Below are 27,112 nucleotides of genomic sequence, written 5' to 3' on the forward strand. Positions count from 1 at the left end.
AATCCCACCCAATCAACCCACAAAATAAAAACCAGAAAAATGAAACCCAGAAAACCAGAAAAATAAAACCTAGAAAACCAATCAATCCCACCGTTGTTGGTGACAACGGAGTGTGAGGATAAGGCTGATCGAGTGGCAATGCATGTGGAGGAGAGGTCGGTGATTTATGGGTTTTGTTTATGTGATCTACAACCCGATGAAGTGGCGGCAAGGTGGAGGAGAGGCCGGTGGTTTGGTGGTGAGATTAGTGGTGTATTCTAGAGAGAGGAAGAGAGGCTAGAGTGAGAGTGAGAGTGACTGACGAAGGGAGGAAAGGCGGCTAGGTTAGAGAGGAAGAGAGGAGAGAGGAGAGGTTGTGATAAAGAAAAGAATCGAGGAAGAGAGAGAAATTAAAGTCAAAGAGGAGAGAGAGTATAATAAAAAAATGATAAAAATTTTACAATTTGTGAACAATACCGTCTCAAAAATGAGACTGTACTATTCACCCATGCCAAAAATTTTAGAATTTGAAATACCTGATGAGGGAGCTTTTTTGATGTTTGGTGTGCTAAATGCCAAATATTTGACATTTGACACACCTGATAGGAATGATCTAAGGGCATTCGCATTTGGTATTGCAAATGCTATATGTAAGAGAATTTTAGCATTAATGCACCAAACAAGCCTAGCATCCGAACTTGCAAACACCACCTATTGCGCAACAATGCAATTTTAAAGGTAGAATTGCACTGTAGCTCAATTCTTTAAAAAAAAAAAAAAAAAAAAAACAACAACAACAACAACAACTAATATTTTATTCACTTTATCAATTTCTCTCTCTCTCTTCACACAGTCTCTCATCTCTCTCTGTCTTTCTCTGTCTCTCACTCACTTTCCGCTCTTTGTCCCTCTTCTCTACAATCAACGAAGCTCCACCGTGATCATCAACCTATAGGTAAGCACCAACGAAGCTCCACAGATCATCCACCGTGATCATTCACTGTGATCATCAACAGAGCTCCACCGTGATCATCAACAGTAGATCAGATGGGACGGGTGGTGGAGAAGCACCAAGCCACAAACGAAGAGAGAGATGAGAGAGGGAGACTGAGAGTAAAAACGGTATGGGTATGGGTATGGGTTTTATCTTTGTGATTTCATCTAGTTTTTTTTTTTTTTTTTTTTTTTTTTTTTTTTTTTTTTTTTTTTTTTGGTCTTTGGTCTTGTAAATTGCACTTGTTGATTGGGTTTTTTTTTTTTTTTTACTTGATTTTCGGCTTTGAATTTTGATTGGCTAGATCAAATGCAAGGTAGATGTTGATTTTGGATTGATTGGCTAGATCAAATGCAAGGTAGATGTTGATTTTGGATTGGATTCTTTTATGGGTTCATGGTGGTGGAGGTGGGGGTTGCCGTCGTGGTGGTGGGGGTGGGTTTTTGTTATGAGTCATCTGTGGGTTCATGGTGGTGGCAGGTGGTTTTTGGGTTTTGATTGGGTGGGTCACGGTGGGTATGCTACTTGGTTCTTAGGTCACGATGGGTTTGCCATGATAGTGGTTTTGGTGTGGTGGTAATTCTATCGTTGGTGGTGGTGTGGTTTGCTGTGATGGTGGTTTTGGTGTGGTGGTGCTTCTGTCGGTGGTGGTGTGCTTGAGATAGAAAGGCAGTGACAGAAATTAGAGGCAAATAAGAGAGAGAATTTTTTATAATTTTATTGTATAATTTGTATTATTTTAATGTATTGTATTTTAAAATAAAAGTTGGAATGATGGATATAGTGTAAAATAGTATTATATAATTGATAAAGTGACTTTTTGAGATAATAAAATAGGATAGGATAGAATTTCCTAATGTGAATGTTCTAACGAAATTATCTTGGCATACACTTTGTTATTTGATATCTAAAAATCTTTACTCATTATAGAATGCTTAACCATTCATCTTTTAATTCATTTGCCTGCAATTATGTAAATGTCTCAATCATTTCCTTAAAACTCACAACAAACAATTAAACTAATATTGTCTTAATTTCTTTTCTTTTTTACCAAAAAAAAAAAAGTTTTAAGAAATAGTTCGGGTCACAGATCAGGTCGCGGGTCGGGTTGACTCGCAAAAACATGACTCAAGTCATGGGTTAACTCGTTTTTGCTTCAGGTCAATAAAACCAAGTTTAGGATGTGTATTTTCAAGTCGGGTCGGATCAGAAAATTCTGACCCGTTTTGCCATGTCTACAAATTAGACATCCATAAAAGGAATACTAATGTTTCACCAAAGAATCCAGGTAATTTACAACATCCTGACCCTGAAAATCAACACCCGTTTAGTCATAAAGTCCACCTTTCAAAAATACCAATGGCCATCTGGTTGTAAGACTGACCACGAAATTAGGCATGATACTAATAAAAGGGAGAAGACAAAGGAAACAATCAAATATAGATACTAATAAAAGGGAGAATACAAAGTAAACAATCAAATATAAACATATTAATGGTAAAATTAAAACATCAATTGCTAAAATAGTCATATCAATTTAGTTATAGAACTTCCATATTATTTCCATATAACCTGGCATTTTCCACACTATTATTATGCAAGTTACACTGACAAAATAAACGGCAAATAAATTGCACCCATACATGCAAAAATGTCAACAAAACAAACAGGTAACGGAAAGAGTTAGTGTTACTGTGCTCTCCACCAAATGGGGGACTAGAGTACTAGCATATGTACTTCAAAGACACTGACACAATTGGCTGAAAATCATCACAATTCAACAAATCTCAAACCAGAAAGCTTGCTGGAAAAAAATATATATAAATATATATAGAAAGCTGCTGCCTCTGACATAAGGAGATTATAGGGACCCTGTTATTCTTTTTCGACCCTTGTAAACAATGAAATTAAAACCTATATAATATTGGAGGAACAAAACAGAAATATATAAAGATGAAAGCAATACCAAAATCTGGCTTTGCACAAATCTAGTTAGAAGAAAATGCCAACTCCCCGATGAGCCAGCCCTGGAAGGTCGAATTCCAACCATCTCCAAAATTGGACAGGGCAGTCAAATGAATATATGCCTTGTAATTGTTAATAAGACATGGACCAATACACAGCAAATTCAAATGCCTTATGAATCCACCGTCGGATAGAGACCTGGCATGTAAGAGCGTCCACTTCCATTAGAATCTGCATTACCATAAAATGGTGGCTGAAGCTCCCCTGAGTGAGAAGACTTTCTTGACTTATGGTTTTTTGGAGATGCTGAATACGAATCACCAGAACTGCTCGTAGAATACATCGATGATGTTGGCAGTCCATGTATCCTTGGCAACCCTGTCGGATCAGCACCAAAACTGTAACCCTTCTCAACTGTTTCAGCATCCAAAGGCAACTCATCCAATGTCTACACAAAAAAGAACACGTCTCAATTAATTTGACCATAATTTCCAACAAATTAGTTAACTTATTGAGCTTAAGATATCAAATTTAGTATTTTACAACATACTTATACTTATGTGTGATGTTTACAAGAAAATCACAACAAGGGATAGAGAACTTAGATATGGTGTCGAAGAAAGGTTTAAGAATTCCAGCAATTAAACAAGTTTTACAGCTAGGAGAAGAAAATGGGATTTTAGTAGGAACTCTAAGATCCCTAGGCATGAAGAACTCAAGTAATACTCAAATCTGAAATTTAATACATAAAATCAGAAAAAAATTGCCTACAATAACCCAAGATAGGCTATTTATAATAATCCTAGACCTTCATCTTACCTATAAAATTAAAATACTAATCATCCAACTTCAGTAAAAGTCACATTACCTTATAAAATACACAAAACATAACAAAAAAATATTATATTAAATATAACAGATAGAGCAATTAAAGACAATGGACTAATGGGCCTTTTTCTCATTTTGGGCCTAAATTCTTCTGCATCACACATTCATGAAACTAAGGCTAGTAATTATATGCATCCAGGAAAAGGGCAAAAAGGAAAAAAAAATCATCCCACCATGAACATAATATGCACAATGTTTTCATGAGAAAATCCCTTCCCCAAACAATGAAACTAATAATCAAAAACTAAATGCAGTTGAGAAATTAAAATAATATTTGAAAAGCCTATAGATTCACGCAAACTTCTGCTGATTAATAATTCAGGCGACACTTACCCTGAAAGCCTGTTGAAGAACTCGGAGTGAGTCTCGAGTGCGCTTTCTCTTCATTGCTACCTCCTCAGGCTCCTGCAACATCTCTTCAAACAGATTCTCTCTGTTTTGGAGCATAAGATACATTGCAGTGGTTACATTCAGAACCAAGGGGAACTAGTATACAATCTAAAATTCAAGGGATTACATCTCAGGACACTTCTCTACCTTACCTGTAAAGCTTTTTGATGAAAACATTGTGCAGCTCACGTTTTGTATGGTTTACCTGAATATACATTCAAGTAACTATCAAAATTAAATGAAAGAAAATGAAAGAAAATTGCCCCCTAGGAATAATGACAGAGGCCAAAATCATACACAATTTTTATGGATTGTTCAGTGCACTACTTGTAAAGGCCTCCTACATTATGATTCTTGCCTAAGATATTAACATTCTTAATTAACATTAAGAATGTGAAAGTTAATATGAGGCCAGAGAAACATTCTTAACCTTAATTTCCATATCCCTGTACTGTGAAAAGAATTGCATATAAGCCACATGTTACTGCTAACACACCCACCCACCCATAATTTTTTGATTATGGTAAAGACATGATGCACATATTAATAAAATAAAATAAAATAAAAAAAGATTTCCCATGACATGACAAAGGATGAGGATGAGAATACCAGGAAGTGCATAATTGCTTTAGGTATAGAGTCCTCAATGTTCTTCCGGACGATGTCATAATATGATCTCAGAAGCAATTTTGTCACTGCAATTTCAACAGCCTCCTGCTCTGAGTGACCTTCTGTAGGCCTCAAGATAGTTGGGGGCTTAAAGAACATCAACAAATATTTATTAGAATAAATTAAGCATATGAGGGGGAAGATTTTTGGAAAACTCAGCAGCAGACACTGGAAAGATAATGTATACCTCTCTCAAATGGATCATAGATAAGGATTGCTCCATACTGTGAACAGGTTCAATATATGACTTGTTTGTGAAGCTCTCTTTAGCGGCAATACGGTTATCACCTCCACCGAAAATTGATGAAATTCCCCAAGTTGAACCACTTGGGTTTCCTGATCAATAATTAATCCTTCCAAATTTTAGAATATCTTTTATCCTACTACTGAATTAGCATAATTGGGGATAAAAAAAAAAAATGGGCAATTTACTGCTTCCAAGATTTATTGTCAGGAACAGCATTTGCAATCAACAGATTTTACATATAAATATATATTTATATATAATTTAAGATTTGGGTATTTTTTACAGCTTTCATGTAGCCAATAAGCTCTATCTAACTCTAATGGTGCCTCCCCTTGTAAAAACAAGGTGGAGGGAAAGGTCATGGGTTCAGAAACCCACAGGAGGGCATGTGACCTACCAATAAAAAAAATTACTGCTTTCAAGAAATTAGCACCGTTTAGGATTAAGAATTTAGTGCACAATCCCAAAATGTTATTGCAGATATAAAACAATTTGAACTAAATTTATCAAATTAACACATTACCTGAGGAAGAGACTTTTTCAACCTCTGCCACAGGCCGAACACCCTGTGAATCCATATGAAATCACAAAAACAAAATTAATTAGACCAAATGAATAAATTAGCCTTCGGAAAATTTTAACTTGCTTGTTAAGTTTAAATATGTAATGGCAAGTACAGGCATAAAGTTTCTTTAGGGATGAGAAGGATTGTGCTTGTTCACCAGATGAGTGAAAAGACAAATTCTCCATACTTTTTTCCTTTCCAAGTCAAATTCTCCATACCTGATCAGACACAACTCCATTTGCTTGCCTGGCAAGAATGGCTCGCGATTTCAGACTTCTTTCAGATGCTGGTGCCTTATCAGGTTCTACACCATCCTTTAAAAACCAAGAGATGAAAAAGAAAAAAGAAAAATCAAACAGAAGAAAATTAATGATTTCATGTATTGCAAAATATACATGACTAATAGCACAGCAGACATACCTTTTGCCTGGAAACAGTTAAAGGGATCCTCGAAGATGTAGTCTGTTGCCGTGCAACCTCTACAGCTTTGCTCCCACCAATAAAATTTGGGTGGGAAGTGTTTATGTAGTCCATCTGCAAAATGAGTTAGATTGCAAAATCCATAAGCATTCCTAAGAAACAGAATTACGTATGATGAAATTAGTATGTCCACCATGAGAAGCCTATGCATTGTTGATATATAGTAAACAAGCAAGGAAACAGGGTAAAAGCTTTGAATTCTTTTTTTAATCAATAAGAAAAGAGCTTCATTTATGTAAAGAAAACAAGAAAAAAGTCAAGGCCCAAGTACACTAAGAGTCTATTTGGAAACAGCTTATTTAGCTGAAACTGAAAATGTTTTGCTAAAAGTACTATAAATAAAGGTAAAAACTAGTTGAAATAGTACGGTGAGACCCACGAATAGTACCAAAAAGTGCAATGGGACCCATGAATAGTAGCACAAATAAGTTAAATAGTAAAATAAGCTGACTTTAAACTCTGATCCCAAACACAACCTAAGTATACCAAGGACTCTCTAAGCAAAGATACAGAAAACAAGAAGAAATTAATCCATCCAGATACAAGCAGTCCATAAAGCAAACATGTCTAGGTAAAAAAGGACAGAAGAAGACTCAGAATATTGCCACTCAAAAAGTATGCCCAACAGCTAAGACTTGAGTTGAGCAACCAACTGTTCTCTCCCTTCAAAGTTGAGCATATTTCTTTCCCTCCAAATATTCCATATCAAGCAGGAGGAAATAGCCCCCCAAATACTGGACTTCATCTTCTTACCATGTATACTAGCTGAGGCATGCCTGCGCATCCCGTATGAGTACCACAAAATAATAATAATAATAATAATAATAGAAACACGGCCTAGACACAACTTGGACACATTTGTGGCACCACATTGAAGCACAAGTACTGACATGTTACAGGGTATTACAACATAAGAAACGGCAATACTGCATTTTTTGAAAAATGAGGATACAAAAGGTGACACTTCTTTTTAAAAATTTAATATATATTTCATTACTTATCAAAAAAGATGTTTATTAATGTTCAAAGGATTTTTTTTTCAATTTTAATTATCTGTAATAGTCAAATTTTTTTATTATTTATGTCCTAAATAAGTTTGTACATCATTATTTTTAAACAATAAAATTTAATTTCTTTATTAGTATGGCCTACAACACAGTATAAATTCAAGTTCATAAGTATATCCAAACAATGGAAATGTCAAAACTCTAGGGAATTCTAATTCTTGTTTGTTTAAACTCTCAAGAATCTATAACTCTCAAGATTTGAAATTCCTAGCAACCGAACAGGCCCTAATTAGAATATAATTGAGAATATTTTTTTGCTACATAATATAATTAAGAATCTAAACATTGGTAAGCATCATAATTTGATGGGAAGAAATGTTAGGCAGGATCTTATGAGGGCAGATAAAAATTTGCCAAGTTTTAATTGATAGGTAATGTACTGTTGACTAATACTAGTGAAAATCCAAGGCCAGTGACCAAACTAATTGATGCTATCCAGGTTTGTACAGTGGAACAAGATTTTAATTAGACAGGCCCTTAAATAAAAGGAAAGTAAACTCCATAATTTACATGATGTATGCATTATGAGTCTAGAGCAAGTACTTGTTCATTATCTTCATTTCAAAATACCTCCATTTCAATAATGTGCCCAATCATTGTTTCTGAGGGTTCAAGGCCTTCTCGCAGAAAATTCCCTATAACTTCATCCATACGCTTTCTTAAAACAGGAAATCGCTGCAGTTCATTAACTAGACAGCGGTGGCTAATCTGTAGAGAGAAACTAAATTAGTTGGAGATCAAGACTTACAAGTGATGGTGTTATGACACCACCAGAGACACGAAATAAGAAATCTCGTACCTTCATTAACTCATCATATATGAACCTGGCACACTGAAGGCTTGGATCCAATAAACGTGCTATTTGCCTTCGAACAAGAACCTCAAATGGAACCTAATAAAGACATTAAATTAAAATGATATGTTCTTGACCTTTGAGTGGGGCTATCAGGAGGATCCAGACAACCAACAATACGAATTCCACAAATAAGGAAAAATATCAATCATTGAAATTAAAGAAAATTTTCAGAAGAAAAAAAACATAAGACCTACTTCTGGAACAAATAAAGCAGATCTAGGACCAGTTGCATTCTGAATGGCAGTTCGAATGTCATCATCAGTTAGGTCCTCACATGGATCCACCTCCTGAAAGAGATATCAAATTGAATCAGAGACACTCGGTTAAAAGCGGAATTAAATCCAGCATTTCATCCCAGTTACCAAAATGGAATCACCCATGACAGCTAGCATGCTCACCCATTGAACATAATTTTATTAAACAAGATGGTCAAACAACTAATAAGACTGCACCTCAATCTAGTGGTTTCCTCAAATTATACTTGCTCAAACAAACAAAATGTAGTTTTTTTTTTCCTTATTGGTAAGTTACACACACACACACCCATGAATACATGTTGAGTGAAAGGCAGATATCAAGGTAGTAGTCATTGTTGGTCAGGTTGCGCTTGTATAGTATCTTCCATCGGTTACTGGAGATTTTACATTTTACTCAACCAAAAAGAAAATTCTGTATATATCCAATTCTTACAAGAACTTAGATTTATAACTTTTCATACAGAACCAAACAAATAATAAAATAAATATCATTAACTATTGAAGATGTAGCACATCATTGTACCTCTGACCTAGATTGTAATACAACAAACCCATCATGGGCAAAAAAATTAGGTCACAGGGAAAGTGCCTGAAAATATCAAAACACGCACCTCTAAACTCTTCACATAGATTGATTGAAATATATAGTGAATTCTCGCTCCACCAGACAGCTCAGATGTTGACATTTCTTCATTTTTCCCCTCCACCATTGAAGAAAATGCTGTTTCCAATGTGGTACTAAAGCTACCATTAATGAACTCAAGCATAGATAATAATAATAAATTTATTAAAAAAAAAAAAGTAGGATTTAAGTAAACAGATGTGGTCAGAACATTAATTAGAGAAGGCAACTTCCATAAAGGGATAAAGACAACAAAAACTAGGAAAAATTCTATTTACCTTCAGAATACTTTGAAAGAATATTAAGGAGAAGAGCACCCTGACCAGCCTATTAGATTCAAGGAAGTGAGTTAGTATAAGGAAAATAGTATAATCACAAAGAAAAAAGGATACCAACAAAGTCTTAGAGAAAAATGGCAATAACATCTAAGAATGGAAGCTCAATTCACACTCAGAATTGCACATGTAGAGGAAAACACATCACAAGAGGGTAAAATGCAAGAAAGCTCCCCAACCAGTACAAACATTTTTTTTTTTTTTTAATTTAACCTGATGAGTGATCACTTTAAAATAAGTAAAAGAAAAGCATTAGCACTAGCCCACAGAAGCTGCCAACCAAGTGAAAATAAAAGCACAATTTATGAACACCAAGCAATGACCAAAAAATAAAAAACTCATTCAGCATTCCACACTGGATGAGTAAAACACAAATTTATAGTCTGCTGTTATACCTAGCACAAAATTCACAACCTCATAACATGCAATAAAGATTCAATTGATTGAACAATGATCTCAACCAAGTTTTACACAGTCTCTTGAAAGAATTAAACATGCCTTTGATTCTGTGATTTCTCCATAGCTTGCATGCTCCTTAGCAACAGAAACCAGTGCAGAGCTTATGCGCGACTTAAGCCCAGGTAGTATTGCCTTGATATGTTGAACTAGAATCTGCAAATAAATTAAATATAACAAATTTCAAGTTAATAAAGGATTCATAGTTTTTTTTTTTTTTTTTTTTTTAACAAGGAATGGGGGATTCATAGATTAGAAGTATATTGTAGGACTCGTGAGATAATACTACAGTGAAATCGCCAAAATCAGGATAATTTATAAGGTAGAAAAATAATATTCTGCCATTTCTGTATGAATGTAGCAAGAGAGAGGAGCAGACGAGCGTGTGGGTGCGTGCATGTTTGGGTGTATATAAGTGCATGCTCAAGAGTAGCAGCAGATGATGAACATGAAGAATCTACTTTGGAATGGTAAATTATATTCCACAACACATTAAGCAAGTTAAATATTGCAAAACTCTACCTGGTTCAACTTCTTTGCCAACTGAGGAACACCACAACGATCAGCTAAACCATTATACACCTATTTAAGAAGCAACAGATTAAGTATACAATTTGATAAAGGAATTCTGACAGAACAATATAGTAAGGAACGGCATGAACATACTGGACGACTGCGAAAGAACTTTTCCTCAGCCACAAGTGCATCTTTAATACTGCGATTAAGCATAATATCCTGTTTGAAGCATTACAATTGAAAATCCGAATCACAATCTTATCCCACAAGTAAAATAACTTCGCAATTCCATTTTGTCCATCTCAGACTTGGATGACATAAAAAAACTAAATAAAAGGATGTAATGGAATTAAAAAATATTTGTCCATCTCTAAGTGTTACATGATTACCTCTTGACTACGATTCACAACTCCCACATAACCAAGTCGGAGGGGAATCACTTTTCCCAGCAATAAATTACGCGCATCAGTACCTCTATCCATAATATCCAACTAAGATCACATAGAAAAAATGCCAAACTTTGTCAGAACATTATAACAGTTAGTTAATGATGGAAAAATACATAAACATGGGAGAAGTTCAAGCCAAGATATAATGTACCTTTGTAATTATGCCTATAGTTCTATGACCTGCCGATAGAAAATCAAAACTTACAAATTAAATATATACATATAAATAAATAAAACTAAAGGCATACCACAAGCAGAATCTTTCTCTGTTCAGAACCTACCATCAGGATCAGCATTTCCTGCAATCTGAAGAGCATCTGAATTTGCTAAATCTGAATTTGCTGGCGTAACAGCCAGAATAAGACAACTTTCTTTTCTAATGTATGACATGATCATTGTCCTAATCCGTGCCTCAATATCAGAGGGCTGGTCACCAACAGGAACCTTTGTTATACCAGGGAGATCCACCAGTGTGATATCCAGAACATTCGGTGAGAAAATCTTCAGGCGAATCTGCTTGTCCGATACACCTTTGTTACCCCCAGCTTCCCTGTCTGTCTCAGCCTATAGTCCATTTGGAATTATTTAAAATGAAAAGAATAGAGGGAAGTAAGATATAGGTGTGTTCAAAATCTAATAAAATCTTCATCCACATGCAAATGCTATTCAACTTGATTTGATTCAATTTAGCTACTTCTCAATACTAAAGAAAGCAATAAGAACCAGCACAATAAGTTTTTTGATAAATAAATTTTTTTTTTTTTTTATAAATAAAAATACAAAAAAAATTATTTGCATAAGGTATGGTAGAGTTTCTCTTCTTATCCAAAACTCACCAAAAAAAACACCGAATTTCTGTTCAAATACATTCCATACGATACATTGTAAGCTCATTCTTTCAACTACTCCACATAAATCAAATATTCTTATTAGCTCAGTAACACCGGTAGGGAAATGCGAATTAATTCAAGCAGAGGAGTCTGACAAAAATAAAAAATTGTATGCTCATAAATTCAACTACTTCACACAAATCATTTATTCTTATAGTTCAGAAAAAAGAATAAGTTGATTCAAGTCAAGCAAACTGGAAAAAGCTAGAGGAAGACCTAAAATAATATCTAAGTAGTAAAAAATGACATATCAATTAACGAGGTGACAAAGAGAATGACATCCAATAGAATAAAATGGCAAAAAAGAATACATATAGCTAACCCTCACTATTTTATCAAGATCCATAGCTGACCCAAAATTTTGCATTCTCATGAACCATAAAGTAGCGAAATTAGTAATCATAACTAAAGCTCATTACTTTCTTAAATCAAACAATTAAATTCAAACTCATGGTTGCATTGACCAATGAAACACGAACATTGTTACGATTTCCAACAACGATTTAATTGGGAAACCGAATAATGTACTATACCTACGCTTTCCTTTATCTACCCATCAGAAAATTGTTGAACTAAACACCTATACTCTCCTACACTAAAGTATCAGCAATGAAAACTATAGAATATCAGAAAAAACATAGTTTTGCATACTCATGAACCATGAAGTAGCAAGATAAGTAATCATAATTAAAGTTTATTACCTTCTCGTGCAAAACTTAGGTACAATACTTTAGCTACACTACATCAAATTCCTCAATTAAATTTATGCAACTGGTTTTTTTTTTTTTTTTATGGCTTTTTATATTTCTCGTAAAAGTTGTATCAAAACTTCTTAAAATGAACAAATGCCCTAAGGGCACCACTTGATCAATAAAACACAAACAGTGTTATCATTCCTAAGCGCAATGAAATTCAATGTATTGCACCAATGCTTTCACTTTATCTACCTATCTGAAAATTGTTGAACTAAACACACCTATACTCAAAAAAACACAATTTTTGAAGCGAATTGAAAATCCAAAAGTACCTGAATTTCTCTACGAATATCAGAGAAATCGGAGAAGCGTTTTCCAGGCAAGTGGAGAAACTCGCCGTACTCCTCCTCGGTGCCGTCGGGTTTTCGCTTGGTCTGCAAGAGCTGAAGAACGAGCGGGCGTCGAGTACAGATATCGGATCCTCGGGGGAGAAAGTCGCGGCCGACTAGAGCTTCGAGCACGCTCGACTTGCCGCTGCTCTGGCTCCCCACCACCGCAACCTGAGGGAGCTCGATCGCCGACTGGCTTCCCAGCTGCGCGAAAATGTCTTGCAGCTTGTTCACTATCGGGATCACCGAGTGCCCCAGCGGCGCCGCCGTAGAGGACGGCGCTTGTGGTGGCGCTGACGATGGTTCTTCCGCCATCGATGGAGATTGGATTGAGGATTGGATCGGTTAGGGTTTTTTGAATTTTTCAAAGAGAAAAATGAGGTTAGAGTTAGAGAGAGAGATCGTGATGAGTTTCTGCGTCTATGTAATGTGTGTGAATGATTGGGTTTTTGAGTTTGTTTTTTTTATATATATTTTTGGTGTGGGGCTTTGTTTGAATGAGCGGTGGTGGTTTAATTAAACACTACTTCTTCAAAAACCTAGGAACATCTACGTGATGAGAAAGACAACAGTGATTTTCTACGCACTGTGATTCCTGGTTTTTGTTTTTGTTTTTGTTTTTTTTAATTTGAAATATTTACATTTTACTCCTCCTGGCTTGGTTTTTTCTTTTCTTTTTTTTTTTTTTTTTTTTTTGGGTAAAAAGGATGATATTATAGAAGACTAAATCAAACTAGCAGCAGCTGTTTGAGGAACAATACTCTCATAATACTCCTTGTGATTGGGTAACTAAATTGAAGGCAGAATTTGGTCACTAAAATTCCTGATTTGGGTGAATGAGAGGAAGAATTTTCAAATTTAAGTGTGGAATATAATGCTCTGTTTGTTTTGATATAAAATATTTTTAGCATTTTATTGTGTTTGTTTTATCGTAAAATTTGATTAAACTTGAAAATGTTTACTATTATTTGTAAAACGTTTTACCTTTCAAAATTTAGTAAAACATTTTACAAAAACACACATTAGCTCTCTCCCCGCCCTCAATTTGGTGATTGGATTGCTAGTCTAGTCGGCCAGGAAGCCTATGTCGGCAATCTAATTATTGAAGCCCTAGGTCTAGTGACAAGCCAATTCAGTGGTGCCAGCTCCAATTGTTAAATCACTAGTTTTGATGGTTTATATTTTAAAAATTTTACTTGTCATATATCAAACATTTGAAAATAAAAATATTTTACTGCGAAACAAATAAAGCAAAATCCAAATTTATGGGCTCCAAAACCTTGCTAGAAATTCTACTCAATGATGCATCATTTTCAAATCTTAACACCACCAAACCTAGTTTCAATAGAGAGAGCAAGTATTCATTTAAAAAAAAAAAAAAAGGATGAAATTAGAGGGGCTAAACTCAAAGATACCATCTCCAACCCTCATATGTTATTGTGCAATCCTAGGCATCTAATAATCATCCCATCATGTCTTCTCTCATAGGTATACGGTATACCACTATGCCAATCCACAGTCAATTATATTTAAATTTCAACCGTTCGACGGCAGTGGTCATTGTGTATACGATGCAATGAGAGGTGAGTGGGTCCAGGGAACATGGCCTCGACGTAGAACCTTCATTGATTGATATTTTTGTTTTATATTGTCTATGACTCTATGTTGTTGCTTTTGTGTGGAGGAGAAGAACCACGATGAATGAAGGAATTTTTTTTTTTTTTTTTTTTTTTTTTTTGGGAACTCAAGCAAAAAAAAATATTGTTAATTCAAAAGTCATTTTAATTTTTTAAAATGAAATTAATTGAAATCCCACCATTAGTATATTAATAATCAAACAAAGAAATTTATAAATGATGGGGATGTAAATCCCATCATTTATAAAATTATGTGTATGTAACAAATTCTATATCCAAACACACATTTAGGGATTGTATTAAAATAAAATAAAATAGGTAAGGTTTGATTTTGAATATAACCAAATAAATCTATTTTAATCTTACTTTAGGAGTAAAAAGGTAATAATTGAAAATACTTTTTTTTCCTTTGATGAAAGTAATGATTAAAAATACATGTCAAACTAAATTGGTATTGCATCAAACGATTCAAACCATATAGGGTAAATTGTTTGGTCAAAAAATTTTAAAAAAAAAATTGTTTAATTTAGATGAAGCCCTAACAGTTTTATTTTAATTTCAGTAAAAAAAAAGTTTTATTTTAATCCAAACTTTAGGAAATCAAATGTAATAATTGAAAGTTTATGAATTATAAGTCATTATTCAACCAAATGACAAAGGATAATTATAATTATTTAATTTTTATTGTTATAGAAGAAAAAATATTTAAAACATGATAGATATCTCGTCAATCAGTTTTATATTAACACCTTTTAATAACATATGTGAGACTCACATATAAAAAATTTATAAATACTACGAGGAAAAAGACTTTTAAGACTTCTCATCTCTCATAAAATAATAATACTGGTTATTTAGGGAGGAGGATTTTGTGGTTATAGGAAAAGGGTACGTACGTAGGAATCCAAAAAAAAAAAAGGAAAAGGGTACGTAACTATGGGTTATAAAAATGAAAAAATAATAATAATTAATTAACATAAAATCTGTGTAGAATTTGAAGAAGTCGAAGTGTTCTTTTTCTTTCCAAAAGATAGAAAAGGAAATGATAAAAGAGAGCTTTCGTGCGGGTCCACTGGGAGAGGTGGCATGTGGTTTGTTTGTATGGGAATATACTATACATAAAAATACGTCGTACGTGTTAATGATGTCCTGACTCGTGCACTTGCCGAATGGTTTTTTTTTTCTAATATTATATATTAGATATGATATATATTTCTCGCCGCATATGGAGGATATTCCTCTTTCTCTCCCTAGGTTTACTTTTTCACCAAGCAAATAGAGAACTTCAAAAAATACATATTAATCGGCTTCATGTAATCTATATGATTTTGACGATGGCTTAGAAGTTTGATCAGCTTTGTTATTAACATTTGTTGAGATTGGGATTCAAGTGATAATCTAGTCTTAAATAATTTTATTGATATTTTTATCAATTGACTCAAAAGGTACGTTGAAATAGACTTGTAACAAAGTATTCTCTTTCAATGGACAAATTGAAACACTCTTAGGAATGTGTTGATACCTATTTTTGCGACACATTTTCTACAAGCCCGATTCGACCAAGCCCAACTTCCTCGTGGGCTCAATTCATGCATTACATTATATTTTATTCTTTTAAGCATGGCTTAAGCCCATGCAACATATTGGGGGAATTTGAGGAAGTGTGATTTGGAAGGTATAGATCGGTTCCTTTTGGACTTTTTGCATGAGCCCAGCCGATGCATGCTACCAAGTGGGCAAGGGACACTGGTAGCATCTCTGGCTCACGAAGGAGGTCCTGTACCCAAAATTTTCACCTTAAAAGAACCTTCATCAAGGAAGTCAATTCTGTACCATACCAGCCGGTACAGCCGGTATATACTGTACCGGCCAGTGCACCGGTACAAATAATCCCCTAGTTTCGTACCAGAAAAAATACCGACCATTGCAGCCATGTACCGGCAAAATCCGGCTGCTTTGGCCAATAAATGGAAAGAAAACAGAGAAGAAGGAGAAAAGGAAAAAGATGACAATGAAGCACGGGTGGCGCCACGGAGTAGCTTCTTCTCTGTCCGTCTCCACTATTATATAACGAATTAATACCTCTCTTTTTTTTGCTGAACACTCTTCTTCTCTATTCGTCTCCAGTCTCCACTGCTCTGTAAATGACTTCATACACTCTCTGTTTTTTTTGCTAAACAATGTTATGTATGTGGCTTCTCACTTTCTCTTTCTTTGCTTTGTATTTCTTTTTTAAGTTTCCTAAGCTCTCCACATGACTACTGACACTAGCATTGGAAATATTGAAAGCTTTTAATTTTTGAATAAAAAATGAGCTGAATCCATTACTTCTTTTCAACTTTGCCTTTGTGTTAACCCAAAAAAAAAAAAAAAAAAAGCTTTGGCCTTTGAGCCTAATGTGATGTGACATAATGTATTATTATTGCCGGATTGCCTTTGTATTGCAACAAATTTATATTTAGAACAATGCTAATATTACAACATTTTAAACAATTTTTGTCATAATTTGTCGTGTGAGGAGTTGTGAGTGATGAAAATGTGAACCCACGTACACACAATTTTTTTCTCCTCTCACAACTTATCATATAATGAATTGTGATAAAAGTTGTATGAAGTATTATAATACTAATATTGCTATAATATTTAAAGTTTTTTTTTTTTTTTTTGGAAATAGATATACTTATAATTATTAAATTATTAAATAATTATTTTAATTTTTAAATTACTAGATGATTTTAAAATTTTATTTTATTTGAGGTAAGTGTCCTTCTCATTATTATATATTTATATGTGGATAACTCCATCAAAAAATATAAAAAGTTGTCAATGTGATATATTGAGTTATTAGAAATATAACTTTGTATATTGTATAAAATAGTAAAAAATAGCAATAAATCTGAAATGGTACACCGGTATTAACCGATATCCGAAATATATCGTACCACTGGCCAAACTGATACAGCCTTCGGTACGGTATTGACTTCCTTGGCCTTCATGCTCTAGCCGACTGTGACCTAACCTTTTTTCTTTACCATTTTTTGGCCTAAAACATATAGCTAACCCTAAGTGGCTGGTCTTATCTGTTGCAACAACCAAATAGAGACTCCAAGGGCCTGCCATGTCTAGGAAACATCAGCCCATGAATTTAGGCCACTTTATTTCCCAAATTATGCAAAAAGCAAGCCAAGCCTCTTATCCAATTAAAACAAATCTAAACATAACTTGTTTGATTGAGACCTTAGGGTTTAAAGCATCTTCTATTGACCAAAAACTAGTCACTTAGAGCACCCCAAACTCAATACAAAAGGTCCCAATCAAATTCAAAATGAATCAATCACGTTTTCCCCATAGAGATGAAACTTGAGAGCAAAAGCCCACCGAGCTAGGAAACTTTCTCACAATTTTGAACTTTAGGGGTGGAAATATGGGTACAAGGAAACCTTCCTTCTCTTCCTCACAATCTCTCTCAATTTCCTCTTCTTGTTGACTGTGGGTCGAAATTTCGGACTTGTATACTTTTTCTGCATTTTCTTGTATTTTAATTATGGCATTTTGATTTCTCTTTTGTTAAAACACCATTAGTCTTTTCTTCATTATACATTTGGAATTTTGGGCTTGATTCTCCACAAATAAACATTTCTAAAGAATCCAATGGGAGATTTGGGCTAATATCACATTTTTTTTCCCTTGTCGCAAAAAACATCCCCAACAGAATGGAATTAACAACGTTGGTTATTGTAAATATCAAAATATTTAAAAAAACAACAACCTACCAGCTTGCGTAAAGATAAAGAGTTTTGTACTTATACTCAATCTCTCAATTTAAAATTTATTTTAGAAAGTGTATTATTACAATTCACATGACATTCCATGCATGAATCGTGATAGTAAAGATAGAAAAATACATAAAGCTACTAAAGTAATTGTTTCACAATGGCATTAGCCACTCTTGTGACGTTTTTCACATTTGTGTTCTGTATAGTCACCGGTGAATTGCCTGCGTAACGTTCTTCACATGAATTGACTCTGTTGACAACATCTAGGAGGCGTTTGGATCCAGCTGAAAGTGGAGTCTGCGTTTTGCGTTTTATCTTTTTTTTTTTTTTTTTTTTTTTTCCCTGCACCGTTTCTGCTTTAGGGGGACAAGGGTACTGTTCATACACTGTTTGACACTGTTCATACACTATTTGGCACTGTTCACAGATTAAAAAATATTAAAAATGGGTCCCACGATACTATTCACACATTTAAAAATAATTTTGCTACAGTGTTTTCAGTTTTCAGTTTTCAGTTTTCAGTTTCAGCAACAATAAGTTCAATCCAAACGGACTAGTGTACTTTCATCAGCAAAAGGCTAATGTCAAAAAAATATCACCTCGTATAATGTCAAAAAAATATCTTTTGGCATAAAAGGCTAATTTTGTTTTTACCTCGAATCTTGGGTTACGATGATAAAGGCTATCAATGCGGTTTATTTGAGTTGTCGTGGTGTTGATGTGACACTTTTAGGGAAGAGATGCAAAGATTGTAATTTGGTGTTTGCTTGCATGTTTGCTCAATCAAATTGTCATCATTGGGACTCAATCTAGCACATTGACTTGATGGTAGAAATATGGTTTGAAGGACGACATGAACAAGAACTATGAGCACCAAACACAAACCAGGTTAGTCGGTATTTGGCGCCCCACAGGTACGACACACTTAATCGACCTTGGTTACGGATTTTTCATTATGCGTTTTGATGTGCTTAAAGATTATCACCATGCTCGAATGGATGGACCATGGTTTGTGGGAGACCATTACCTGCATGTGCAGGCCTGGCAAGCGGATTTTCATCCACAAACCGCCAAAATATCAACCACGGCGATTTGGATCCGCCTAGAACAATTACCCATTGAATATTACCACCCAGAATTTCTCAAACATGTGGGCAAAAAACTAGGGAAACTTTTGAAGGTTGATGCCATTACTAGCGCCACCATTCGTGGGAGATATGCTAGAGTGTGCGTACAAATAAACATGGCCAACCCGCTGCCCAAACGTGTGAAAATAGGCTCTTTTTGGCAAGACATTGTTTATGAAAACCTCCCTATGCTTTGCTACAGATGCGGTAGACTTGACCACCGGGAACCGCAGTGTATAGAAGGCTTGTCGTCTCCAGCTACCATGTTACCTCATGAGAATGAACCTTCCACCCCAACCGTTTCACCAATAGACTCCAATCACGTGTCAACCCCCTGGAAAACGGTCCAAACACGCCGCACTCGGACACGTGGACGCCAAATTGAGACAACTCCAAGCGGTAAAAACATCTTAACCGACCCATACACGTTGAATCACCCACGTGGTCTAGCTCCAGCATCGCCTACACAGAGGCAACGCACTCACAATACTGAGTCGGTGATGGGACATAATCGCGATAGTGCGAAACAGCCAACTGGGATTTACTGTGGCGAGGTGGCATCCATGGGTAATAAGTTTAATTTACTGAAGCCACGTGAGGAAGAACAGTAGCACATGCATGATTCTGGAGATGCCGGCTGTTCAAGACATTCTCATCAACTGAATGACGTGGCTGGACATAACACACACACTCCTTGCATGGCCAGATGTCTTGAGGAACTTCAATATCCTCACATTCAAGCCATGCAACAAGTGCAAGATAAAACACTTGCTACTCTAGCCGACCCAATCCCTCATGATACACACCAAACAAATGGCTCCTTCATCGGATCAAGCATCCTCCTCACCCACTCCAACGGATCCCAACCTGTGTCTCACACCAACTCTTCAAGGCAATCCACACCTCTCAAACATACCACACTTGAATAACCAACCCCCTCCTTACCAAGCCTACGAACAGGAGATGGAGAACCTAGAAAAACTTTGGAGCGGACTGTCTCTAGAACAAACTCTCGACAGGACAGTGAGTTATGTCCGAATTTCGGTTCATCTGCGGACAGCCATGAACTGGAACCAAGTGACTTAAACTCCGAGCCTACCTCTGAGGCTCGACCCACCTCCCCATTCCAACCCCTACCGCAGCCACCGATCCCATGTCCGAGTCCACAGGTCCAGCCACCCTTATCACACCCAGGCAAGGCGGACACAAGCTTCACCGGTTAGGCAGCGAAGCATTCCGGTGAGCTCCTCCAGTGCAGACTCCCCGGATATACTACCCGCAGCCATTTTCCGCTTCCTAGATCGCGGCGAAATAAACATCGCCATTCGGGAAGACGAACCAAACCTTTACATTGTCATGTTCTCAAACCGCAGCCCACCATTCGTCGTGTCCGGTACGCACTGGGCCAGGCTCGACGATGTGGAAGCACTGTATCGCATCATGACCACCACAGCGAGGCATCAGTGCCTTCCTCTGCCGACAGTGAGGAATCCCTCAACATGGGAAGTCCCGAATGAGTCCCTTACCCCCTTTTCCACTTCCATGAAGATGATCGCCTGGAACTATCAAGGCGCCGGAAATGAGATGTTTCGTGCACATGCCTATGAGCTCCACCGTAGGCACCGCTCTGATATCCTGATTATTATCGAGCCCTGCATTGCTGACGTTAGGGCTCAAGGGGTGATAGACACACTCCCGTACACTCATTCTCAACGTGTGGACCCAGCTGGCTTCTCTGGAGGAATCTGGTTGCTATGGAATGAAGACCCCTCCTTCAATGTCGAAATTATCACCTGCAGTGACCACAGTATTCACACTCTTGTGAAGGTACCTTCTCCATCCCTTTCCTTTTTACTTACCATTGTGTACGCCCCTCCCCACTTTAATAAGCGGAAACCGTTTTGGGATTATTTAGAAAATCTAGGTAGGAATATCTCTCTTCCGTGGATCTTACTAGGGGATTTTAATGATATGTTGTCTGAGGATGAAAAACTAGGAGGTCTTCCAGTCAATAGAACCCGCATTGTGGCCTTTAGAAACTGCTTGGATAAATGTGGGCTAATTGATCTAGGTTTTCATGGCCCCCGGTTCACGTGGACCAACAAAAGCCCGATTTGGTAGTCCACCATAAAGGAGAGGTTAGATAGAGGATTGGGCAATGCCGACTGGACTTTGCTCTTTCCTACAGCTGAAATCCACCATCTCCCTAGGGTCAAGTCTGATCATTGTCCTATTATGTTGAACACTAACCCTTCGATGCTGAAACCCCCTAAACCCTTTCGATTTGAGCAAATGTGGTTGACTGACCCCACTTTCCCGTCCCTTGTGGAGGACAGCTAGCAAGCCTCGGAACTTATCCCTTCTACCTCCTCATCCTTATCGAGATTCCCTCGGCGCCTAGATGCGCTGACAGAAAACATCCACTCCTGGAATAAAATTCATTTTGGAAATATTTTTCATTGTAAAAACCGCCTGATAGCCAGACTTAGAGGTATCCAAGTGGCCTTAGACAGGAAACCCTCGGCCTATTTGTACTCACTTGAGAACCAGCTCACTCAGGAGTATAATAGGGTTCTCCACCAAGAATATTTATATTGGCGTCTCAAATCTCGAATCATGTGGTTAAACTTTGGGGATGCCAATACTAAATATTTTCACATCAAAACCATCCAACGTCGCAGCCACTTACGAGTGATAACTTTAAAGGATGGCACAGGATTATGGCTCACTAGAGAGCCACTAACCCATCACATTCATACTGCCTTCAAAACTTTGTTCCAGGCCTCATCTTCGTACTGCCACATCACCCCTAGCAATGAGAGGCTCTACTGTCCCAATAGTCCCTTCCATACCTAAGCTCAGTTTCTAACTAGAATTCCACAACCTGATGAAATTCTTCAGACCCTCCAGGCCCTCCCCCCTTTAAAGGCCCCTGGATCGGATGGATATCATGCTCTCTTTTTCCAAACACACTGGTCTAGTTTGGGTTCGAGCATCATTCAAGTTATTCAAGAAATTTTTGAGCTTCTCACTATCCCTCCTAATTGGGGGATCACAAACTTGGTCATTATTTCGAAAGTTGCCCACCCCGATTTGATTACGCAATTTCGTCCTATCAGTATCTGCAATACCCTTTATAAATTACTTTCTCGTATTATTGTGCATCATCTCAAACCCTTCATGGCAGAAGCCATCAATCCTTGTCAAGCGGGATTTGTGCCAGGCCGTCGTACGAGCGATAATATCATCATAGTTCAGGAGGTCATTCGGACTCTTATTTCTTGACGGGGTCGAACGGGATACGTGGCTCTTAAGCTAGATCTCGAAAAAGCGTATGATCGTCTCGAGTGGTCCTTTATCCAGGAAACCCTTGAATTCTTTCAGGTGCCTACTAATCTCATTACCCTCATCATGAATATGATCTCCTCTACTCGTTTCCATATTCTTTGGAATGGATCCCCTCTCTCGGAAGTGGTGCCCAGCCGGAGCATTCGTCAGGGTGACCCCCTCTCCCCATACCTGTTTATCCTTTGCTTGGAGAGATTGTCCATCAAGTTGAATGAGGCTGTCCGAGATAAACTTATCCACCCAATAAATTTCAGAACCGGGGTCCGCATCTCACACCTATTTTTTGTGGATGACATCTTCTTGTTTACGAGAGCCACTGCCAGGGATTGTAAAAATCTTAGCAGACTCTTACTTGAGTTTTGTGAGTCGTCCGGCCAGCTTATGAGTGCCACCAAATCTAAAACTTGGTTCTCCCCCCACACCTCTAGGCGGATAAAAGATCAAATGGCAGGTATCCTTGGCCTTCCCACCACGGATTGCATTGGGACCTATCTTGGAACGCCCATTTTTACCACTCGTCGAACAGCTAGCTCCTATCAATATTTGGTGGATAATATCCGTAAACATATAGAAGGATGGCAAGCTAGGTACCTTTCGATGGCTGGCAGAGCCACCTTCATCAAAGCTTCGGTCACCTCTGTCCCGTTATATGCCATGCAAACCACACTTCTCCCGCAAAAGATTTGCCACCACATAGATAAATTGAGTTGTCACTTCCTATGGGGGGACACCAAACATCACAGGATTTGTCACACTGTCAATTGAAAGACTATCACGCTCCTCAAAGAGGCTGGAGGTTTGGACATATCCTCTACTCGGCATAGAAACAAAGCTATCCTCATGAACCAAGCCTGGCGCCTTTATTCCAATCTCACTTCGCTCTGGGCCAAGGTCCTAAAAGCTAAATACTTTCCACATGCTACCGTTTTCACCAATCCCTGAACATCAAGAGGATCACATATTTGGACCGCTATCTCGTTAGGGGTCGAGCTACTTCTTGAAGGCATGCGGTGGATTGTAGGAGATGAAAGGACTATTAGAATTTGGAAAGAGCATTGGCTACCTAACGGCTCCCTGTGGAATTATATTGAGGGTCCTCTTCTCCCCCAGGAGGATGACCGTCGAGTCAACTCTCTTTGGGCAAACCAAGCTTGGTCTTTTGACTCTCTTAATCTCCCCCTCTCCTCCCAGCTCCATGATCTTCTTCAAGGAATTCCTGTGGCCCGCTTTGCTAGCCTTACTAACTCTTTTCTATGGCGGCATGGCCCCACAATAAGGGCACGTGTTCTGTCAAATCGGTGTCAAAATTCCCATATCAACGCCATCAGGCCCCTTGGAACAAAGCCCTTTGGCACTGGATCTGGGTTTCTCCTTGCCCCAAAAAGATCCAAATTTTTCTGTGGAAGGCTCTGCATGACCGACTCCCCACCAAAACATACCTATCTTTTGGACGTCCATCAATGGATACCCGATGTCCCAGATGCCAATCACCTGAAACGACTATACACATTCTTCATGATTGTCCTTGGGCTAAAGAGGTCTGGCACCAATCCCCAGGTATCCTGCCTATGTCCTTCTTCCAATCGCCGCTTTAAGACTGGCTGAGAAATAATGCTTCAGTGGCAAGGGCCTCCTTACCCCACCACCCCCCATGGCAGGTTTATTTCCCATTCACCTGTTGGAAGCTTTGGCTAGCTCGAAATGAAAGAATATTCAAAAACCAATCCCGCTCCCAACATAGCCTTATCTTCTCCTCTATACAAGCGGCGACAGAATTTCATTTCCTCGCCGGCACCACCAAACGACTCTCGGACCGGGTTCCTCAGATTATCAGATGGCAAACCCCCCTACCCCTTTTTTAAACTCAACACTGATGGTAGTGCCCTTGATAACCCTGGATTGGCCGGAGCAGGGGGTGTTCTTCAAGATCACTAAGGCCAATGGATTTCAGGATTCTCAGCGCATGTGGGCCTTGCAACAAATAACTTGGCTGAGTTGGCGGCGATCAGACAAGGACTGGCAATGGCGTGGAATATGGGCGTGAAGTTCCTTCAGCTGGAACTAGATTCTAAAGTGGTCCTAAACTGGCTAACAAATACAAATTTGAATTATCCCACTAATATTCTGCCTTTGATTTGTGATTGTAGGAACCTTTTGGATCAGGAATGGGAAGTTCACATGCAACACATGTACCGTGAGGCAAATGGCTGTGCCGATACTCTAGCAAAGTGGGGGACCCACCACCGGAATCTGATGACTATGTATAATGAATGTCCCACTTTTGTTTATGTATCATATGTGAGGGACTTGACTGGCCTGGGGGAAACTCGGCTTTGTACCCCCAGCACAGTTGTTGGTGTTGTATGAACTCAGTTTGCTTTTAAATAAAACCTCCCGCTTTTCCACCCAAAAAAAAAAAAAGTTCTCATCTTTGTAGAAGAAAAAGATGTTTATGCTAAGTGGGGTAGAGAAGATTGTGTGAAGCTTATGCTTGAAGGTGTGAGCTCTTTTATAGGGAATTTGATAGTTGTAAATTAAAAAAAAAAAGAAAAAAAAGTTATCCTAACTAATTTCCATGCATGTGACAATTTTTACTATTATTTGATTTAGATATAACTACTAAGAAAAAGATGTTTATGCTAAGTGGGGTAGAGAAGATTGTGTGGAGCTTATGCTTGAAGGTGTGAGCTCTTTTATAGGGAATTTGATAGCTGAAAAAAAATATAAATAAATAAAAAAATCACCAAATAGTTATCCTAACTAATTTCCATGCATATGACAATTTTTACTATTATTGTATTAGATATAACTACTTATGCGTTTGGATAGTGCTAAAAGATACTCTCTTACAACTACATTTTCTTTAAAGCGCATTTTAGCAAAGCCAATGCACTTCCAGTGGATCCCGTGCACTGTTTACGGGACCCACAAACCTTTTTTTTAAACAAAACTTTCATTACAAATGGGTCTCACAACATTATTTACACATTTAAAAATTATTTTGCTATAGTATTTTCAGTTTTCAGCAAAATAAGTGGTATCCAAACACACCCTACAACTAAATGACTTCTAAAAAGGTAAATAATATCAATAAAAAAAATTTCTCAAAAAAAGAATATCAATAAAAAAAAATTATAAGATAATTGATATAACATATATTCGTAAGATACGTGTAGGGACACGATTATTTAACAACCTAAGAATGACATTGGGCTCGTATGTAAAGGGCCCTAACAATGTAATTTGTAGAGAGTGGGCTTGAAAGGCAGGACCTTGGTCACCGGTCAGCGGTTTAGTCATGGTTTTGATGGAAGCCTTTACATGGGTAGACTTGGCTTGACTAGTTAAGCATTCCATTGGTATGGGTTGTAGGATTTAGGTCCTCAGATTATGTCCGAGGAGCATAGTATCCTTCCCCTTCTCCCTTTCCTAGGATTTTTATCCACCTTCCGGCCTCCCCCCCCCCCCCCCCCTTTGCTCTCTCTCCCTCTTTTATACTAGTGTTCACTTCCCTTTTAGTGTCCACGTGTAAGTTTCACTTTCTGAGGTGCAGACCTGTCCTGTCAATCCATACCTAGAGTGGTTGGGGGTGGTTGGAAAAGTTAAATAGCATGGTTTGGAGTATGGGCCTGTCAGATGCAGGATTCTGTACTATGATGTTGGCAGCTTTCTCCCTTATCCTGCCCCTGTACTGAGTTTGTCATTTTCTTCAGGCGTTTTGTAAGGTGCTGAGCATAAGATCGTCCTCGGCCATATCCTTGGGCCTTTTTTGGGCTTTCATTATGCGTCCTCAGCAATAGCTCTCCTTGGCTTAGGCCTTGGGCCCTAATGTAGAGTAGGCCTGGGCCACGAATTCTCTGGCCCCACAATAGCCTCTCAAAATCCTACTGCCCGACTTTTTAGTTGGGGAGGAGGGTTTTGGTGATGTTAGGCCCACATCATGGCTTGCTCAAATTCTGTACTTTATTGATGTTGGTGTTTTTCCATTTGCATGGGAGATGTGCCGAATTAAGAGGCATCCCTTTAGTTTTACTCACGCGGTGTCCTTGACGTTTCAGTGCTCGAGGCGTGCCTTCACGAGGATCTTCAAATCTTATGGTTGCAGATGGTGTTGGAAATTAAACCAAAACCGTCTTGTCCGTAGCATTCCTTGGAAACCTGCATAAATTGAATGCCACCAACTTGCCCTTTATATAAGTAGGATAGGAGGTTATTCCCCTTACATATAAACCCTTCGGCTCCTTCAAATTCATAATCCTTCAGCCATAATCACAGTCTCCATATCAAGTGCAATCCACCCTTAGTGCAATATGTTTGAGGCACGGTGGGGGTGAAGGAACCACACCCGCCACAGAGGCACTGGATCCTTCCGAGACTCAAGGTGGTACGGTCTGGACAGGGGAGACACAGACTCAAGATAATCTTCCGTTTTGACAAGGTGGGGATGGTATCTCTGCCTCTTTCAGTCAAAATCCGAAGCAGGTACTGGTCGCATCAGATTCTTGGTGCGTCAGA

The 27,112-nt window shown here is 37.7% G+C and overlaps 1 protein-coding gene across 1 annotated transcript; it reads right to left on the reverse strand.

Annotated features, from left to right (window-relative positions):
• Nucleotides 1-2,581: 2,581 nt before the first annotated feature.
• Nucleotides 2,582-13,275, reverse strand: LOC126707692 (dynamin-related protein 3A-like). The gene is made up of 20 exons (XM_050407544.1): nt 12,653-13,275; nt 11,017-11,299; nt 10,887-10,915; nt 10,676-10,777; nt 10,437-10,505; nt 10,293-10,352; nt 9,813-9,926; nt 9,258-9,306; nt 8,969-9,078; nt 8,295-8,387; nt 8,044-8,136; nt 7,815-7,952; nt 6,118-6,231; nt 5,916-6,011; nt 5,656-5,698; nt 5,073-5,221; nt 4,826-4,972; nt 4,369-4,421; nt 4,160-4,259; nt 2,582-3,386 (listed from the first exon to the last, which is right to left on the reverse strand). The coding sequence occupies exons 1-20, from the start codon at nt 13,022-13,024 to the stop codon at nt 3,111-3,113; spliced, it is 2,490 nt and encodes an 829-aa protein (XP_050263501.1). The 5' UTR covers nt 13,025-13,275; the 3' UTR covers nt 2,582-3,110.
• Nucleotides 13,276-27,112: the final 13,837 nt, after the last annotated feature.

The sequence above is a fragment of the Quercus robur genome, chromosome 11 (assembly GCF_932294415.1).
Source record: "Quercus robur chromosome 11, dhQueRobu3.1, whole genome shotgun sequence".
NCBI classification, from domain to species: domain Eukaryota; kingdom Viridiplantae; phylum Streptophyta; class Magnoliopsida; order Fagales; family Fagaceae; genus Quercus; species Quercus robur.

Coding starts and splice junctions, on each gene's coding strand:
- LOC126707692 (XM_050407544.1), bottom strand. CDS start 13,024: ATGGCGGAAGAACCATCGTCAGCGCCACCACAAGCGCCGTCCTCTACG. Junction 11,300..12,652: donor ATATTCGTAGAGAAATTCAG/GTACTTTTGGAT, acceptor AATGGACTATAG/GCTGAGACAGACAGGGAAGC. Junction 6,232..7,814: donor GGCACATTATTGAAATGGAG/GTATTTTGAAAT, acceptor CTCATTTTGCAG/ATGGACTACATAAACACTTC.